This window comes from Diadema antillarum, unplaced genomic scaffold (assembly GCF_040938485.1).
Source record: "Diadema antillarum isolate AM-2024a unplaced genomic scaffold, OU_Dant_1.0 scf00000048, whole genome shotgun sequence".
Lineage (NCBI taxonomy): Eukaryota > Metazoa > Echinodermata > Echinoidea > Diadematoida > Diadematidae > Diadema > Diadema antillarum.
Window position 1 is genome coordinate 1354288 of NW_027270937.1, and position 20019 is coordinate 1374306.

The window sequence follows — 20019 nt, forward strand, 5'->3', positions numbered from 1 at the left end:
AAATGATTTCATTCTTGCAAACACGAACCTCTAATTGGGGTCTGTTACTGAGTGTGGAAACAATGAAAAGGTTGCAGTATACACATTACTACATGTGGTACTACACTGGGCTACATCAGTATAGTGAGGTGCGGCGTCGGGGGCCCGAATACCGTCACCCCGCTTAAAATTGTTTTAAGCGCACTAAACAAAAATTTATGCCCGGGACTGTGTTCAGTACGCTTGAAACTTGGCAGGGCTACCACAACCAGGCAAATTTTGGTGAAAACCGAACAGTTTTTCGCGAAAATCTGAAATTTTTATCGGAATAGGAAACTACGTGTAAAGTATCACCACTGTCCCCGCACGCATCTTTTACGTGTATGTCTATGGGAGCATCACGGTCACCCGCACACGTCTTTTACGTGCTTTGTCTATGGGAGCGCAGGTGACGAGTTGTGGGCCCCTTCCCTAGCGCGCAACTTTTTCGCATCGTTCGCGTTTGACGACGATAGCTGCAAATTTTCGATATCGATCAGTGAGCTTGTGATTCCATTGGAAATTTCAGCATTTTTCCTGTATGTGAGATGAATTTCAAAGAATTTCAGTGGCGAAATGTGATTCAAATATGCGCAAACATTAACTATGACGAGGTGCGGGTCACCCAAGTATACATGTAGCATTGAGTCTCCCATATCCGGCCAAATCCCTTATCCGGATGAGCCCCGGTCCCGACTTGTCCGGATACGAGAGGTTCAACTGTAGCTGAAAATGGTAGCTAAAGAGATAAAGTTTTCAGCTTATGTAGTCTTAGTAACAAATATGGTGCAGAAAATTCAAAATCGAGTCAGCGCCCCGGAATCCTGAGATTACGTAGTGTCCACACCGTACAGCCCTGTCGCGACTTACACTTGTATGTACAGCGACAGGGCTGTGTATAGTTGCGCTTCACAGAGCGTTGTATGGACTGAAATCGCAAAAAGGCAGTGACAGTGTATACAACTAAGTTACACGTGTGTGTCTTTACCATCCAGCCACACGAGTGTGGTTGTAGCCATGGCCCGAGTCGCTGGATACAGCCACACTTGTACTCGTGCATACTGTAGAGATATCCACACTGACCACAGTACACAGAGACGTGCTGTGGAACCTGCCGCACCATTGGCTACATGAACTCCACACAACCAGCTTGCTCGCAAAGCGATGAAAGTTTTAATTTCATACCTTCTGGTGTTATTTTCTCACAAATACTTTTTTTTTGCTCCATTCTCATTGTATTTGGGCAATACGATGGGTTTAAAATCAATAGCAAAGTCACAATTGTCGCTAAATTGGGGGACTTATCGGATTAACATTGCTAGTGTTTGTGGTAGGCCCTACATCGTGACTTGGGGTCCTAGCGATCGCTCAAGCAAGTGCCGCTCTGGAAATAGCCTAGTTTTCCTTAACTTCTAAATTGCTTAATTTTCTTAAAAGGGTTTTAAATTCATTCTTTTCATCTTATCTCATCGTTTTTTCCGTCTTGTTACAAACGTTCATCTGTTTTAATTATCAGTTTTCTGTCAAAGATCTTACTTCCATTCTGACTCTACAATCAATCAATCGTGCCCCAGCACAACCCCGCGTGCTCTGAGCGCGAGCACAAGGCTCGCAGCGCTGCTAGCTAGTGGCTGCGATCGCAAGTACTCGTTCACGTTCACATGTCTTGCTCGCTCGCATGCAGCGAGAAGGCGAAGCCTCGATACAGCTACAGCCCAACGATGCATCCTGATCAATCGTATCTAAAGTCCCAAATCAAATATAACTTTGCTATTGATTTTAAATTCATCTTATCGAATAAAGAAAATGAGAATAGAGTTTAAAAATGTTTTAAAAATAAAGTTGTTTAGATGGTGAAATAATATCAAATGAGGTACGTTATTTACTTCATCGCATTATGGTGGTACACTGCTTGTTGATGTGGCCACACATAGGACCTACGCGATTGCGATATCAAGCTTCTCCGCGTGTGTGGATATGGTACAGTACACACGAGTGTGGCTGTATCCCGCGACTCGGGGGCCATGGCTACAACCACATTCGTGTGGCTAGATGGTAAAGACACGCGCCTGTGGTTGTATGTTCACTACCTTGCAAAAAAGCGACACAAAAATTTAAAAAACGCTAGGAAATTCACATTTCACCTCAGATTTAGAAGGAGATGTCAATTTATCACAAGATTTTATCGCGTGAACTGTTCGAAATATTCAAGTTAGACATTTTACCATAAAATATGAAATTTGAGCCTCATTTGCCGATTTTTTCTATGTCGTCCGCTCGGTAAGATGCAGTGAGAGTGTACAGTGAATCGTGGGTATGAATTGTGATTCTGGTGCAAGGACAATATACGAAAGATGTCGATTATTCCATTACCAAAATTGTGTCTGGAATTAGCGATTTTACACTGCGCTACTTAAAGACAACTTTTTGGAGAGGAATGTATTTGAAGTGTATTTTCCAAAATTCGGAATGAATACTTCTCATAATTTTTCGTAATTTTTCGTAATTTTCAGGACTTTGTGAATACATTTGTAACTGGTGCTATTTTTGGCCAAAATTTCATCCTCTGAGTATGGAATATACACTGTAGGAGCCACGAAAAAAAAAAGCGTGCGGTAATACAATCCACTCTCCTATGTAGACCTTACTCTGCATGTGTTCAAAAGTTTTGATGAATTAAGCTCACAAGTCGACTGCAAGTTTTTAGTATCACGCCACAGTGATGTTCCCATCTCAATTACATGTATGTGTTTAGTTTTTCTTTGTATTTTGTCTGAATGTTTGGTGCTTTATACCCCGGTGTACCTTTTTCTGTTGTAGACAAATAATGTCACTGACACCTGGGGCAGTGGTGCACGGTCAAACAATACCCACCCAGGGCGCAGCAGCAGGTACAGCAGGGTTGCCCATGCCGGGAGTACAGAACCCCACCCCTGTGGCCGGGATGCCTGCAGTTCAGGGAGGAGGAGCAGGAGGGGCAGGAGGGGCAGGAGGAGGAGGAGGAGGAGGGGGTGGAGGAGGGATACAGCAGATGGTTGCCGTGCAGCAGGGCCCAGCAGGTGGGACAGCAGCTGGAGGAGGTGGAGGAGGAGCAGGAGGAAATGGTGCCAGCATCTCCCTGGGTCTCTTGCTGGAGCACCTAGTGCAGAAGACTTACCACGAGTTGACTGTTTTGGCTGAATTGTGAGTTGCGACTGGTAGCATTTTCTCAGAGGCTCTCTCACTGTAGTAATTGCATGCAAAACGGGCAAAGGGTAGTCATGTGAGATTGAGTTAGACGCAAGTCCCATTGCATACAGGGCTTTTTGGAAATATCCCATTTTCTTTACTTACACCTTTGAGTTACTTCACTTTGCTACCAGCATTGACAGTAAATGTCACAAGTCAGGAGGTAGAGAGATCCACTTAGTCTCTGAATAGCACAGTCAGTAGATGTCTAATTTTGCTAATTTCTTGTTAAAGGTCCGGTTTACAATGTACCTTTGGGAGAAGTGATTTAAGAAATGTTCAAGATATCACGTTTGATGCATATGTTGTAGGTCTGTTGTGTCACAAAACATCCAGCCATATAACATTTTTGCAATAAAGCCTAAAATATATAAAGGATATATCAGTGTTTTTCTCAATAAACTGTAACGGTAGGCTGTTTAGTCTGGAAACATTCTTATTATAACTATTGTTCACATTTTAGAACTATTTTAAAGCACTAATGCTGGGTTTTTGTTATAACTATTGTTCACATTTTGTGTATTTAACAACACTTAACATCGATTATGCGGATTCAAATTTTTACAGTGGTTGTTTCTATCGCTGACTCACATTTTAGAACTACTTTAAAGCACTAATGCTGGGGTTTTTTCATCTGCAAATGGTAAATTATGCCTTTAATGCAGGGAGATATGTTTGTGCAATGATTTAATTCTCAAGACTGTATAATCTAGTAAATTTCTTGCCCTTCTGACAAAAATGTTTGTGTAACTAAATCCATGTATTCTTTATCTTTCAGACTACCAAGGAGACTGGACATGGAGAAGTGAGTACTCTGTATATGATCTTGTATTTGTGACAGTAACTAGCATGAATCAATGATTGAGTCTGATACAGTCCCAGTTACAACTCACCAAATGCTGCCCTTTTTACTCCATATTTTTGTTAGTTTGGTATTGTAAAGTTTCTTTCTCATTTCCAGTGTGAAAGAGTCATTGGCATGATGCCATTTCCTGCCAATCATTTCTCTTGTTCCAGGAAAATTGAGATTGTCAAGTTTGCGCAGAGCACCAGACAGACCTTCATCAGACTTCTGGCCTTGGTAAAGTGGGCTGGGAGTGCAGCAAAAGTGGACAAATGTGCGGTATGTAAACACAAGTGTGCAGTGTTTGAACAGTACCACCCATAGTTGCTATAATAAAAGCATGTCAAGTAACTTATGGGTCCATACCATTTAACTGAAATCTTACTGGATATGGAAGTCATGTGAGAATATAGTGGCAAGCCAAGGGGAAGAGCTTCCTCGTTAAAAAGCTTACTATGATCACAAGAAACCATGGCACATCATTTTATCTGATACAATCAGGTACAAAGTACAAAAGTTCCAGAGTTGATGCAACATTAAGAGTAGACTTGTAATAATAGCTGTCAAGATTTACGAGCTTGAAACTTTTGAGAGACTAGAGAGATTTACAATGTGTACATCTGTAGACCAGCTAGTTCACTGCTTATATCTTGTAGAGAAAGGCTTGAGTTTTCATAGATGTTGAACTTGTTTTGATTTGATGTGAGATGCTGAAAGCATATTTGTGAAAATCAATATTTAGGTTCATCGAGTCTGATGTAGATATTGACTGTGGTAGAAGCCTTGCAATGTGATCTTATTTAGGATATCAATATACCTTTATGTTACTTCACATCTGATTCATTTTGCCCTGAACCAAGTCTGTGCGAATAGATTTTCACTCCATTTTGTGATCTCAAAAAGCTAGTTGTCTTTCATTGTTTGTGGTCGTTAGTTTTGTCCAGAAGAGATGGAGTCACATGATTTGTTTTTTTGTTTTTTTGTTTTTTTTTGTTTTTGCGTATGGTGTTGGCAATCTTCCGGGGATTTATAATTTATCATCCCTAGATCAGGCTCGTAGGGATCCGGTAAAAGGGTAAATATTGTTCCAGTGAATGTACTTGATATATTGTTCCAGTGAATGTACTTGATGATGTAATGCCAGTAGTGTTGTACTAGTTTGGATGTGTGTTCGTGGTTTGTTCTGTAGGCAATCTCATCCTTCCTGGACCAGCAGTCGCTCCTTTTTGTGGACACAGCGGACATGTTGGCCAGGATGGCACGAGAGAACCTCCTTCATGCACGGTAAGTTGAACTCTTACTCTTTCTGTCTCTTCGTAATCGTATGATCCATGATTTTGTGCCAAGCAGGATGGTACTGTATACATCATACATTTCACAGGTTTTTTTTTTTGAGAGTCGAGTGCTGTTTGCAAGTTTGAGAACATGTAGAAACAGTAACCTTGATCCTGACATGAATTTGACATGCAAAAGTACATGTGGTACTGTATGCAGTACACAGAACATAACAAGGTGTACGATACTACTGTACTCTAGTATCGCTCAGGCCCGTAACTAGGATTTTTATGGGGGTGGGGTGGGGGTTCGTTCGAATCCCCTGAACCCCCCCTAGTTACGGGCCTGTCGCGAATTTAACCACTCACAAAATTGTTGGGAAGTCCTGATATGCGAAAAGTTGGACTAGCCGTATATATGGCTTTTACCGTTACGCAGCGATTCCATTTATCTTCTTCATCTTTTGTCGTTGTCTACCCCAAACAGCAATCTGGATTCATTTTTTTTCCCCCTTGTATTAAAGTTCGAGAATAGCACCTGACCCAGGGAAATTTGGGGGAAATAAAAACCCTACGAAATATGAGGCATATACAGCACTGTCAAAGTGGAAATTTTGCGATGTGGAAATGTTTGTGCATTTCACGTAGCCAGAAGCTAGCCCAAAAATAAAAGCACATGAATATTTTTACATGCTATACGTTCCAGTAATCAATGTCCTGATTCCAAGGAATTAAAAACACACGCAACTCATCTTGCTCAGACAGGCGCAAAAAATTACTCATGCAAAAATATCCACTTTTACAGTAACGGACAGTGGCTGACTTGAGAATATTTTGCAAGTCAATTATGTGTAAGTGTCCACAGTATGTGTATGTCCTATACATTGAGACTCTGCTTAATAAACAAAGCATCTATTCTAACACGAATTCCCTGATCTTTGGTCTGCTGATCCGTAGGCTGCCCAACTTTTGTCTGCCTCATGCTGTGGATGTGCTGACGATGCGGCAGTACAAGCGCATGCCGGCTTGTATCAAGGAGCGCATCGTCCCGCCGGACCCGATCACCACGTCAGAGAAGGCCACCGTCCTCCACCGCCTTGACCAGATCATCCAGCATCGGCTGGTCACCAGCGAGCTCCCACCCCAGCTGGCCAACTTGACCATTGGTGAGTCTGCTCGTCAGTACGGCTGTTCCCTGGCTTACTCGAGCCATGCTAGGCTTTGTATCAAAAGTGTCCGTTAGTTAAAGGTTGGCAGTAGAAAGAGAAGAAATACCCTGAAACGCCAGCTTTGCATGTTAGCAGAGATTCAACTCTTTGACAGTCATAATTATTACCATTATAATCATAATGATATGTGCTATTGAGCTTCATTCTACAATGTAAATGTAGACAGACAAAAAAATCAAACAATCTGAGTGGAGAATCGACCGACTGTTTTGTAACTATGACCTGTTTAACCTTGATTTCACAACTGAGCTGGCAGCTGAACATCACACAACATTGATATGAAATAATGGCATATGGCACACCCCGTTGTAATATATATTCATTGGAGAAGCATACCTTTAGTTTGTTGCGTTTGTTGTTGTTGCAATTTTTCATTTCTTAAATGTCAAAATGTTGATCCCATTAGTGTATACATGTATATATGAAGGGAAAAAAAAACCTAACAAAACCTCATACATAACAAAACCACTGTGTAGAAGACATTGAAAGTGGTAGAAAAGAAAGCGAATGCAGAATTACCTTGACAAATGTTGAGTGTATACTCTCTGCTTTGTAGGATTAAAGGGTTTACTACCAAGGCTTGATGACTATCATTCAGTTGTGTTGTTTTCTACTTGATACTTTTCAACCAATATTCACTTGTGGAGTCATTGTATCAATGCGAGAAGATGTGATTTATAGTCATATTTAGTTATGATTTTGTAAACTGATACTGACAACTGAATGTGAATTCAAATGATGGAAATTCAATTATGTTTTGCGTTCACAGAGGACGGACGAGTCAAGTTCCGAGTACCACAGGAATTTGAGGTAAGATGACCTGCATTGCCAGTCATATTTCCATTAAAGGAGAGGCGCTCACCTCATGCATTGACTATTAATTGTTGCATGTTGTTACTTTTATTGTTGTTAGTTTAGCGACGATGATGTAGGGCACTGCAGTTGTTTTTCTTAAAGAGTTCAAGGTGAGGTTCTGTTCAAAAAGTCACTATTTGTGCAGGAGCGTGAGAAATTTTAGATACTACCTCATCAAATGTGATGTTACCTCATCAAATGTGAAGTTGTTCTGGTATGCACAGGCGTATTGTTTGGCAGTGGGATGTTGCATTTTGTGACTTGTCCTTTCTTTAAAGGAAGTATAGATTATGTATGACACAATAAAGTCTCTTCTCATTGGAATGTGGTAAATAAGTTGCTGACTGTAAATGTTACAACCATGATTATCAGTACAAGTGTATTAACATTTCTTACCCTGACCAGGTGACGTTAACCCTGATGGAAGATAATCGCACCATTCCATGGAGGCTTCTCAACATTGAAATCTTGGTCCAAGATCCCGAGACTGGAGGTGAGTGTGAACAAGGGGTGGATGGATTTGTAGACCCTCCTTGCAGGAGAGTGCATATGTGATGATGATGAAGAAGAAGAAGAAGAAGAAGAAGAAGAAGAAGAAGAAGAAGAAGAAGAAGAAGAAGAAGAAGAAGAAGAAGAAGAAGAAGAAGAAGAAGAAGAAGAAGAAGAAGAAGAAGAAGAAAAAGAAGAAGAAGAAAAAGAAGAAGAAAGAAGAAGAAAGAAGAAGAAAGAAGAAGAAGAAGAAGAAGAAAGAAGAAGAAGAAGAAGAAAGAAGAAGAAGAAGAAAGAAGAAGAAGAAGAAGAAGAAAGAAGGAGAAGAAGAAGAAGAAAGAAGAAGAAGAAGAAGATGCAGATACTTGTCCATGCTAGATATTGCAGGGATATAAAGTTCATTTCACAGGGTTTGCAAAATACTTGGTATTTTTTGCAATAATTTTGGACTGCAAAAAGATTTCATGTTGAAAATTTTTTGACTTCTGTCTTTCACACCTGGCATGGATTTTAAGACCCTATCTGCAAAAATGGGGTGGGGGTACCGTTGCGGAGATATCACATATTGGTGACCAATCATGCCACACACACACACACACACACACACACTCACAAAAGAGAATGGCCAAGGTCGGGTGGGGGGGAGGTGTAAATGTATCAGTGGGCTGTATGGCATTGTACGTAAATGTGTAAGATACTGTTTTGCTAAAAAAAAGAAAAATGCTTTTTTGAACTCAGTTGCATGTGTCTAACTTCAGTTCATTTCTCTGTTGTTTTCCAAATTGACAGATGGCAAGAGTCTTGTTCACCCACTTCAGGTAATGATCTTTATCTTATTCACATTTTCTACCATTTATATTTTTTTGCTGTCCTACAATAAAATACTTTATTTCTAAATCACCCTGGAGCTGCACCAGTGTAAAATACTACATGTATCTGCAGATGCACTATAATCATTATAGCGCATGTGGTTGTGAGAAAGTAAGTGAGAAGTAACTTAATTACAGCAGGAGAAATGGTGTGAATTGTTGGGATACTCTTGTTAGCATGTCTGTTGAAGGTGAATTCTGGACTAGTTAAAAGTTAGTAAACCTGAAAAGAAATATTAAATTTGCAAGCACAACCATGGACATTTGATCAAAATTGAATAAAAATTAAGGAAGTTATGAAATTATGACGTGTCACTAATTTCATGGATAGTTCCTGAGCAGTCAGTATGAGTATGCAATTAGTGAGTTGATGATGTCATTGATGATGTTAATGTTGAAGATATCAAATGTATATATTGCTTGTAGTTTCCTTTTCTCTCAGTGAATGATGCTGTTCACACGTAAGGAAGAGAAAGCAAGGTCGTTACACATAATTTTTTTTTCCAGGGAATTTAAAGTAGCTTTGCAAAGCAGGGGGCTACTGAAGGCAAGTGGCTGCTGTTGATATGGTTGATTGTATGAGATATGAGAGAATGAGGGGTTGGGGCGTAAGGATAGTGCTCATTTTTTTCCACTTCTTACTCTTATTGTGCAGGTGAACTACATCCACCAGCTTGTTCAGTCCAGGCTCTTCGGAGACAACAAACCTCTTGTGGACATGTACAATGTGCTCCGTATCCTTTTCAAGATTGATCATGCTTTTGTCGTTGTTATTTACTTACCAACATCCGTTTCGACATTTTAAACACATCTGCTACAGTGTAGGACATTCTGTGGTAGCCTCGGTCATATTGACACCTCTGCAGTATTATCAGGGATGTGCAGGTTCAGAGTTTGATCTGATGTCAGATTTTCATACTCTGCCCAAAAACCCACTTTCCAGACATTTTGGTAATTCAAATGCATTGAAATGCTCACAGTTTAGTGCACTTCAGACTCTCCTTCGTAAGTTTCAGATTAATTAAGGTGTTTTTGTTTTTTTCCTGCAAGTCTTGTCACACACCTGTGCTACGATGGCTGTGTCATATAATGCCATTGTATAAGAGCGTGCATGATTCTTAGTTGCAGTACTCAAAAGGGAATACTTCTGTATGGAGATGTGATGTAGAATGGAGGTGTAGTCTTAGTACAAGTTACATTCTGATATTAATTTTAGTAGAATCCATTTGAATTCAAGATATACATCATGTTAAAGCTTAAATTATGCTCTTTTAGAATCAGCTCTTAACTAAAAATTCATATCTGAAGACTTTTTTATTGGTTCTGTGATGCAGTGTCACATATTGTAATCAAATCTTTTACCTTAACTAAACACTCTCAGATACATTTTGTCAGTCTTTGCAGCTGGAAGTGTTGTATTCACAGGTGAGAAAAGGAAAGAACTTTCGAAGAGCAGACAAAACTGATGTGAGCTGCATGTGCTATCTTGTCTGTTTACAATATTGTAACATCTATTTTGACTTAAGAGCCAACATATGATGGAGAAGTGTTGGATCTAAGCATGGACCATCCATGGATCCAAGCATGTTGCATGGAAATTGATGCAGCCATTGTTTAGATGGAACATATTTTATGTTTCTACATTTTAAGAGAGAAAAAAATAATGTCCTGTTTAACAAAAAACTTTTTAATTTTCATGAGGTCACTCAAAGCAGTACTCTTGAAAGTCTCTGCATTATAGATTTCAAAAGGTTTTCAGTATTTTTATGCCTTCGCCACGTAGTGGTGCCGGAGGCATTATGTTTTCGGGTTGTCCGTCCGTCCGTCCGTCCGTCGTAGCGTCCGTCCGTCCTTCCCTCCGTCCGTCCGTCCGTCTTTCCGTCCGTCCGTAATGAATTTTGTGGACAAGGTAACTATCAAAACCTGTTGAGGTATCCCAATGAAACTTGGCATGTATGTGTATTAGGGGGTGAAGTTGTGCCTATCAACTTTTGGGTACACGTGCTGAAGGTCAAAGGTCAAAAGGTCAAGGTCAAATACATAAAATTTCACTATTTCCACCATATCTATGCAATGCCTGAAGATATTTTCTTGAAACTTAGTGTATACATGTATTACCCAATTTAGATTCTCTTGTGAAAGTTTGGGTCATGAGGTCAAAGGTCAAAGGTCAAAAGGTCGAGTAAAAGTATTAAAACATTTTTTTTTTCTATGTAAATTGGAAAATTGTTCAAGGTATCTTCATGGAACATATAGTATATACATGTACTGACTGGCAGTGATTATCTAGAGAATGTAGGGTTCATGGGGTCAAAGGTCAAGTGCAACACTTCAAAATTTTACTATTTCCCTCATGTTCATGCAATGCCAGCAGGATTATTATTTTTTTTTTACACTTGGTGTGTGCATGTGTAACCTAATAGAAATTCTCTGGAGAGTTTCTTTTTCTTTTTCTTTTTCTTTTTTGCCTCAAAGGTCAAAAGGTCAAAGATCAAGTGAAAGTGCTGAACTAACTTTTTCCTCCATATCTCGGAAGTGGCTCAATTTATCGTGAAACTTACTGCATATTTATGCATGTTCTACCTGAAAGTGATTATCTTATGAATTTTAGGGTCAAAGGCCAGATGAACATGGTAACAATTTACTATTCAGTACAGAAATTGCACTTTTTCTCCATACCGGTACCATGAAAATTACTCAATGCATAAATGTACGAATGGGTCAAAGTGAAGTTAAAGTCCTTAAATCCCCAAATGCATGCTCTCCTTTTCATCCAATTAAACCAAGGTCAAGGAAGGTCAACATTCAACACATTTGTGACAAACCTGTCATTTCAATATTTTGCCAGTTTTGTGAAAATGTAATCACACATTGTCCACATGTACTATCTAGACCTATTAGGAGAATCATGCATTATGGCGGAGGCATACCAGTCGCCATAGCGACATTTCTAGTTCATTATTGGCTCTGAAACTGTCTTTGCATAACTTTTTTTTTTTTTATTTTAAAGATTGCATCACTAGATCCATATAAATCTAATCTGCAAACTGTATTTACTTAAGTCTAACTGTGCACATCATCATGGAAATCACTTTCTATTGGTGTTGTTGACAAAAGTTTTCTTGTGATTTGTCACAGGTCCAGCGTCTGATCACGGAGAGATGGGGGGAGCATGTGATGATTGACAAATACACGGCTGGAGAAAGACTCGTCATCTCATATTGGAGGTAAAACTTTCAAGAGTTGGGTGATAGGGGGCAGATGCTTAAAAAGGATGTAAGTAGCAGTGGTAGTGGTCGTGGTAGCGGTAGTGAAAGTGGTAGTGGTCGTGGTAGCGGTAGTGAAAGTGGTATTGGTAGCAGTAGTGGTGGTTGTAGTAGTGGTAGTGGAAGTGGTAATTGTAGCTGTAGTGGTAATTGTAGCTCTAGTGTTAGAGGTAGCGGTAGTGGTGGTAGTAGTGGTAGCAGTAGTGGTGGTGTTAGTGGTAGTGGTGATGATGTTGGTAGTGATGCTTGTTTTGGTGTGGGTAGTAGTGTTGTTGGTTGCGGCAATAGTGGTAGTGTTGGTGGTAGTGATGGTGGCATTAGTGGTGTTGGTGATAGTGCTGATGAATGTGATAGTGGTGTTGGCGAAATATCCCAGAGGAAGATACAATTGTACCCTCTAATGTTGCTTCTGTCTGATATGTCAAAGACTCCACAAAAAAGTCTCATAGGGCAACTCCCTGGTGGGTCTGAAAATATCTGTTTTGAGTCAGCCTTTTCAAATGACAAGGTAACATTTTTTCCTGAAGGAACTATCCTGCCATGTAAAACTGAAGTTGAGAAGCATGAAATGAGGATTTAACTAAAGGTTCATGCTAGAAGTGTGGGTTACTGTCATGATGGGTATAATGATGGCATCCTGTAGAAGTAAAGTTTTTTGCCATTGGTCTATTCAAGCTCTGGCCAATTAATTGTGCATTTTTAGCAGAAGACATTGATAAAGGTGATGACAATAACGATAGATTATGTTAGATGTATCAACAGATTTACTCTGCTTTATGAATTTACCCTCTTCATTGACTTCTTTACCCCATGGGAACAAAAAAAAATCTTTTAAAACCATCACATTCTGTTCTTGATTATAATCATTTGCTAGTGGCTTTGTAACCTGCCTATCCTTCCTTCAAACTCTCCTCCCCCTCCAAGATCCCAGAGTTTACATACGTCCAAGCAGCCAGAGTTTTACAAACTCTCGGTGACGATAGATGACGATGATGTGGCCAAGCCGCTCCAGGTCTTGCACGACCCCCCTCTGGAAATGGTGGACGCCAAGCAAGTCAACCAGGCCATCAGGGTAAGATGAGACTTTCACGTTCTGGCCTATCCATTTGTCTGCTTACACAGTCTTCCCAGCCCACAAGTACCTCATCCATTGTCACCATGTGTATTAAAAAAAAAAGAAAGACAGGAAAAAAAAAAAAAAGAGTTCAGTTGCATTATGCCCTGATTGATTAGGAACTTAGTCCCACCTATGCATATCTGTGTCTGCAGTTCGGGGAATTTTTGAGTAGCTTCAAGAGGCGAAATATTCAGCCAAGTATTTGGGTAATTGCACTCATGTGAATGCCCTCAAAGGCTGCAAATATGATTTCATTTGGGTGACCTCAAACTGTTTTAGGTGTTTAATCAACTGCTGTGTTGGTTTTTGCAAGCAGATGGCAAAAACTCCTTTAGCCCCAAATGTGCTGTTCATTATATGACAAGCTGTTCTGCTTGCTTTTTTTCAGCCAGGTACATTAAAGTGGTAAAATTATCAAATTGTATGAACAAGGTACATTCAGCTGTGAATCTATCAAACTGAATGCTCCCAAATATCACCGTATATTCTTTCCTTCCTTCCTTCTGTTCACAGTGTGATCATCTGGCTGTGGAAAGGCTCCTTGTTGAGACTGTCTTGGTTCGTTCAAGAATGAAACTCATGGTGAGTGTCCTGGCAAGGGTGCTAAAGACTCGAGCAATATTCCTGATGAAAGACTGGTCACTAATGGCCGTCTAAGGGACTTTTTTTTTTTACCTCCAGTACTTGTGGTAAAAGAGATGCAAGTACAAGATATTTAGTGACAAGTGTTGCCAAATTAGGATAGATATGGATGTAATGTAGTGTAGACTGTTTAAGAATTTGAATGGGAATCATTTGATTTAACAGTATGTGGAATATGTAGAGAAGTTTCAAGTGTCTCAGCTGCTAGTATTAAAAGAGTAAACTCTGCCCTGCAGTCAAGTTGACTTTAATGAGAAGAATGAGGTCAAACAAACAGAATGGTGAAGTTTTGATGGAACTCAGACTAAAGATTAATACAAAGAAATAGTGATGTTGATCCCAATCCATTTGCATATCAGACAAGGGGGAAACATAACTCTTCCTTGGTTTGTATAATTATGCTCTCATGAAAATATGATTAAATCATTTGTTTTGTCGATAATGCAGTAATTACCATAGAATTCCCTTTCCCTTTACGTCATCATTTGCCAAATCCTGTTAGCTTTGGAACTATTTGATGTGAGGGATGAAAGGTCTTTATTGAATTTATGTCAGAAAAAGATATGTGTAGGGATTTGTGTGTAATTAAATGAAAAACTCTGAGGGTGTGACATCATCATGATTTTGTTCATCACGATTTTGTTCTGTTTTTCAAAGCTCATTCATTAATGGAGTGGATTTTCACTTGAATAGTTTGGAGTTAAAGGATATGAAACACCAAACTCATTTCATTTTCTGTTTGTCTGTTTTGTGCAGGAGCTTCAAGGACAACTCGAAAAAGATCTGCCTGGGTACAAATGTAAGTGTGTGCTTTCAGAAAGAAAAATAGTGTGCCTCGGAAAATTTTGATCCCCTGTGCAAGCTTAAAATCCATTTGCTTAGGTGGTAGTTTGGGCAGAAACACAGAACAGTTCTGTCTGAAGTGTGCAAATGTATGAAATGTTCCAAGGCACAGGGATTGAGTATGCTAGATAAATATGCAAAGTTCCTAGAGCACCTTGCAAATTGTCTATTCATTTTGGGGGACATGCAAGTGCATTGCTGCTCAGGTAAAGGCATTGTAATGAGTCAAACATTAGGCAACTTTAATCAATGCCCTGTGACTTTAAAGGGACTGTACAGTACTGGTTGAGGTGGGGATTCATGTTTTGAACATTCCTAAGTGAGACAATGAGAAACCTCTCATGAAATATGAAAGAGCATGTAATTTTAAGAAGGGTTCAATGTTTATTTGATGAAAATTGGTTTTCAAATGCCTGAGATATCCAAAAAAGTGATAATAATAAAAGGCAACAGGCCACGCCTTTTATTAGGATCTCTTTCTTTCACCTTGCTTTTGGATATTTCAGCCATTTCAAAACCGATTTTCATCAAATAAACTTTTTGATACCCTTTAGAATTGCATGCTCTTTGACATCTCATAGAGTGGTTTCTGAATATCTCGCAAAACGTTAAAAGCTAAATCCTCACCTCAACCAGAACTGTACACACCCTTTAAGAATTGATTTCCAGTTTGAGAAAGTGTTCAGTACAGTCTATACAACAAGAAATCTACCGTAATCAGTCCACCGAAGCAAGGATGAATGTTATGCTTAGTGATATGACAAACTAAAGCTAAAAGCTTCTTAGTTTGATTGTGTAAGATAAATTTGCGAAACTCCATATGTATGTTAAATCTTCTTTTTTTTTCTCTGTTGTTTAATTCAGGCCAAGTGTCTGGAACTCCTCCACTGCTCAAGATTCCCATAGTCAAGCCATGCAGTGATGATGAACAGCTGATTGTCTCTGTCGACATGCAGACGGGATTCTACAACCCAAGCACAGCTCACTGTGGTAAGAGTCTTGCCCTAGCTGGCTACTATAACAGTACTTGTCTTATGTAGTTTCGCACTTCAATAGGCATCGTCATACACTGTATATTGCATCCATGTCAAATTTTAGGGTCAATATTTTTGATGGAAGAAAAACGTGGGGGCATGGCGGCATAGTGGATAAGACTCTTGACTATCAATCAGCAGTTCCAGGTTCGAATCCTGTCAAGTGCTTACCTTCTTCGACAAGATTTTTTTTACCCACCATGTCCCTCTCGACCCAAATGTATAAATAGGTACCTAGCAACGCTAGGTTGTAATAATAATGGCAGGGCCCTCTTGTAGAGCAGTGGCAAGATTCAAGAGGCTACCCTGAATAAGAAGAACGTATTATCATTATTATTCTTTTGTCTTCAGAGGAAAGTTATGCATGAAAGGGGTTTGTGATCATTGTAGAAAAATAGCAATTACTGCAGTTTTTCAAAGCGACAGCTGAAACACATCAGATCAGTTTAAACTCTCTTGATGATGCTGTAGTGACTCAAGACTGCAAATATTGTACCTTCAAATGATTGTGAATCCCTTTGTGAAATGAGCCCAGAGTAAGTTACTCTTAGATGCTATTGATGAATACTTTTCATTCCTTGAACACAGTATATATGATTTATTTTGAAAGTTACAAGTGGCTTGTGTGAAATGACAAATACTTTGTTCTCAAAGGGATTTGACTTCTGTGGAAAATAGATCCAACTTTGATACCAACAAAATGATACAACTACCAAAACTGTACAGTTTTGAACCACAGATGGTTTCTCAATTGAAGGAGAGGAACTTTCCGGCCAGTGGCGATACTTGTTAGCATTGACGTGAGGTATTTTTTGCAACTGTTGTCAAGCAAATCGTGATGTTGAATCTCTCATCTTTGTCAACAGAACCCTCTCTCATGGAAGAGATAGAGCAGAGCCTGAATCAGGACCAGAGCAAGTTGGAGCCACTCGTCACTAAGCTCAGGTGTGGAGGGGATGGGGTCCTTTTCAATGCAAATCGTCGGTTGAGAATGAGAAGGGCATTAAAGGTGCATAGTCCCCGTAGTGTAGAGGGCGCTGTTGATGATATTGCTGATCATCGTTACCATTGATATGAAGATTACCGAAGTTGAGCTGTCATCAAGAGTAAAGTGCGTAGGTGTTACTAAGTAACGTTGCCTTCGTTGTCTTCTCTGCACATCGCGCAATCTGTAGTAATGCCAGGGTGCGTGCATATGTGCTGCTTATTATGACATCACAAAAGAAGTTTGCTAAAGCTGTCATCCCCCTCAGCCGAATCATGAGCCGAACTGTGATCTGACCACTGACTACGGTGAATCAGACTTCTTCGGACTCGGGGAAGTGGGCCACAGCGTAAGCGCTAAAGAGGAGCCGATAGCGTAGGACTCTATAGGAAACTTTCGCCGTTTGCCCGCGTACGCATTTGACTAAAACACCGGGACCATGTGCCTTTAATTTGTCTCGAACACTATGGCTCTAGTGGCAACTTGATACCCTTAACATTCTCAGCTGACGAAATAGTTATTAATGGGTCTATATATGCACTCAGACTTTCCTTGCACTCAGTGCTTTATAAATATGTTCACTTTATGATAACATTACCATTGGTACTGTTTGTACCAACTTTTGTATGTGACTCTTCACCAGTCCTTTGTCCAAGTCCCCCTCCCCCCTGTTTTTTTTTTTTTTTTCTAGTGCTGAAGCATAGCTTAGTTTCTGTGAAATTCAAGTCTAGGTCTAGGTAAGAAGTAGGATTTAAAAAAAAAAAAATCTTTTGAAGATGTTATTCATGTCACAGTTTTACTGAGTTGGAAGGAAAGCAAGAAATGTACAATCAAGACTCTAAATTATTGAAAAATACTTTGCCACACTCTATGGTTTTTGTATTATTTTGTTGCTAGTCTTGATTGCTAAACGTGGCTCAGTGTCAAGCTTTGAAATGAGTCGCAGTGAATTAACATGCGCCCATCACTGCCACCACCGTGTAGGATCATGCTGTTCCTTGGCCACTGCCGCTATTCGATCAGCACGCTCCCAGTGACGTTCATGAAAGAGCTCCCTCTGTTGCCCATGTCGCCGGACCACCCGATAAAGCGACTGCAGCCCAACTGTGTGTACCTGCGACTGACGCAGCACCCTCAGTACTACATGGTGAGTGTAACATGACCAAGTGATGACATGGGAATGTGAATGGACTTCTTTTTTAATTTTCCCTGAATTATGTGATTACAGTGATTACAGTGGGCATCTCACTGGCTTGGAGACTAGCTAGGGACATTGTGACTCGAGTCTCGCTGGACATGGAGTGGTAGCTGAGATATCTCTGTGACGTCTTCTGGAATCTAGCCTGGACCCCGTTTCATAAAACTTGTAGTCAATAACAAGTTACGATACTTGTTACAAGCTAATGAAATCCTTGCATCTGATTGGCTGAGAGCAAATTTGTCATAGAAATGTGGCAGTTGTTACTGATAACAAGTTTTATGAATTGGGACCCTGGTCTCCGGGGAGTAGTGAGAGAATCCAACATGTACATTTTTTTTTTTTTTTTTGACTCATTCCAAACTCCAGCTGGTTATGTCTCTGTGATGTCTCCTTAGTCATGACTAAGTCGTGGAGACTAATTTTGTCTGCAAACTTGTGTACACTTTTGGCACTCCTGTGCATGCTAATAAGAAAACAAAGAGTGCAAACATGACTCGTGTCTGTGCTTCTGATTGGCTACATTCTTGAACTCATTTTTACAAAGGTGGTTAGCTTTGCTATGGGCAAGGTACAAGGGGGTTTCCAGTGTCGCTACCATCTCCTTCACTGCACCCCTGTGCCCTTCAGCGAGGGCCAGTCCACGCCCCAGGGGGGCTCCACCCCTTCCAGCCAGAAGGAGAGCCCCGAGACGGCTGAGCGGTACCTCAGTCCCGACACCTTCATCGACCTGGACCACTCGGCCATCCTGCGGGGACCGGACACGAGGATTGAAAGTAGGTCCTCTCCGTGCTTGACATACATACCCTTCTCAATACCAACACTCTAGATGAATGAAGCTCTGTAATCGATTCTTGCATAGGTACCAATTGATGCTGAGTGACCGAAAAGGTTGTGCAACATTCTGCAATCTGTTGTAGTTGTTGAAGGTAGTGGTGTAGGTCAATGTGCGATGTGGCTATGCAGGGATATTGAATAATGATTAGATACACACTTTTTGTTTTACTCGATATTGGTGTACATGTGTATTTTAAAGAGGCGCTGCAGTCTTTCATTTTGTACCTTCATAAAGAGCCATTTCACCTGCCAAAGGTCAATATTTGCCTTTCATTATTTCAGGATAGGGTACCTTTTCCTTTTAAGGCTATTAACATGTTGTCAATATGCTGTGCCCCAAGATACAGTGTAACTTCTTTCATATGTTTTGAAATATTATCTCATATTTGTGTGTGTGTGTGTGTGTGTGTGTGTGTGTGTGTGTATGTGTGGCTGTTAATGCTCCAGTGTAACAAGGAAGCTAATCATATTTTTGCTCGAAGCTGCTTGTTGTCAGCAAAACAGAGGTCATTTATTATTTTTACGTATGTTTTAACTTGTTTTCATCCCCAGACCTTGATGTAGATGATGAAAAGAAGCGGAAGGTATGTATGGCTATGGTAATTTAATGGAAAATATGAACTGCACAGATTGCAGGGGACAAAATTGAAATTGGCAGAAAGTTGATGCTATGTATTAAGTCAAAGAGCATCAGAGTGTTCATGCAGGCAACAAATTGACCTAAAAGTCAGTCCATGGAGCGGTGTTCCTGCCTGATGCTTGTCATCCAATGTCCACTTCTGTTTGTCCATCAAAACTTCCAAAATTATTTTTTTTTGTTCTTGCAGTTATGTGATTGTAGAGTTTTTTTGGTTTGTATAATGTTTTGCAGCTTGAAATTGGTTAAAGATTTGCACCCAGTGTATGCTGGAAATTTAGAATTGAAAAATGTTCATAATCCTTTTTGCTTGACACCTTATTTGCATTCCACCTTTGTAGTGTTATTTGCCATTATACAAAACACTGTGGGTTTTTTTTTTTAATGTCTTGAGTAATGCTGAGTTTGTAACTATTACATGATATCTTGGTCTGAGTTGGTTTTGTGCAGTGGTTCTGGCTGCAAAATTTTTATGTGTGTGGTCAGTAATATTCAGTATTGAATTTCCAGAATATATAGGACTGCAACTTGTACTATTTGCCTTTTTTTAATCACATGTAATTATGCTGCTATTTGGAACAGGGCATTATCAGTTATAATCGTACCCCCTACAGAAGAGATAATTTGACATTTCTACAGATGTGAAAGATATAT

The 20019-nt window shown here is 39.9% G+C and overlaps 1 protein-coding gene across 1 annotated transcript in view; it reads left to right on the top strand.

Moving 5' to 3' along the window:
- The first annotated feature begins 3049 nt into the window (after positions 1-3049).
- The window catches only part of LOC139715405 (mediator of RNA polymerase II transcription subunit 14-like), a 38654-nt gene continuing 21684 nt past the window's right edge, over positions 3050-20019 (top strand). The window contains exons 1-19 of the mRNA XM_071626979.1: positions 3050-3201; positions 4025-4051; positions 4264-4369; positions 5280-5374; positions 6322-6530; positions 7363-7403; positions 7854-7941; positions 8727-8755; positions 9462-9540; positions 10188-10231; positions 11945-12033; positions 12997-13144; positions 13703-13771; positions 14588-14630; positions 15539-15664; positions 16575-16653; positions 17678-17840; positions 18439-18667; positions 19281-19312. Coding sequence (XP_071483080.1) covers positions 3050-3201; positions 4025-4051; positions 4264-4369; positions 5280-5374; positions 6322-6530; positions 7363-7403; positions 7854-7941; positions 8727-8755; positions 9462-9540; positions 10188-10231; positions 11945-12033; positions 12997-13144; positions 13703-13771; positions 14588-14630; positions 15539-15664; positions 16575-16653; positions 17678-17840; positions 18439-18667; positions 19281-19312 — 1848 coding nt within the window. The remainder of the gene's footprint in view (positions 3202-4024; positions 4052-4263; positions 4370-5279; positions 5375-6321; positions 6531-7362; positions 7404-7853; positions 7942-8726; positions 8756-9461; positions 9541-10187; positions 10232-11944; positions 12034-12996; positions 13145-13702; positions 13772-14587; positions 14631-15538; positions 15665-16574; positions 16654-17677; positions 17841-18438; positions 18668-19280; positions 19313-20019) is intronic.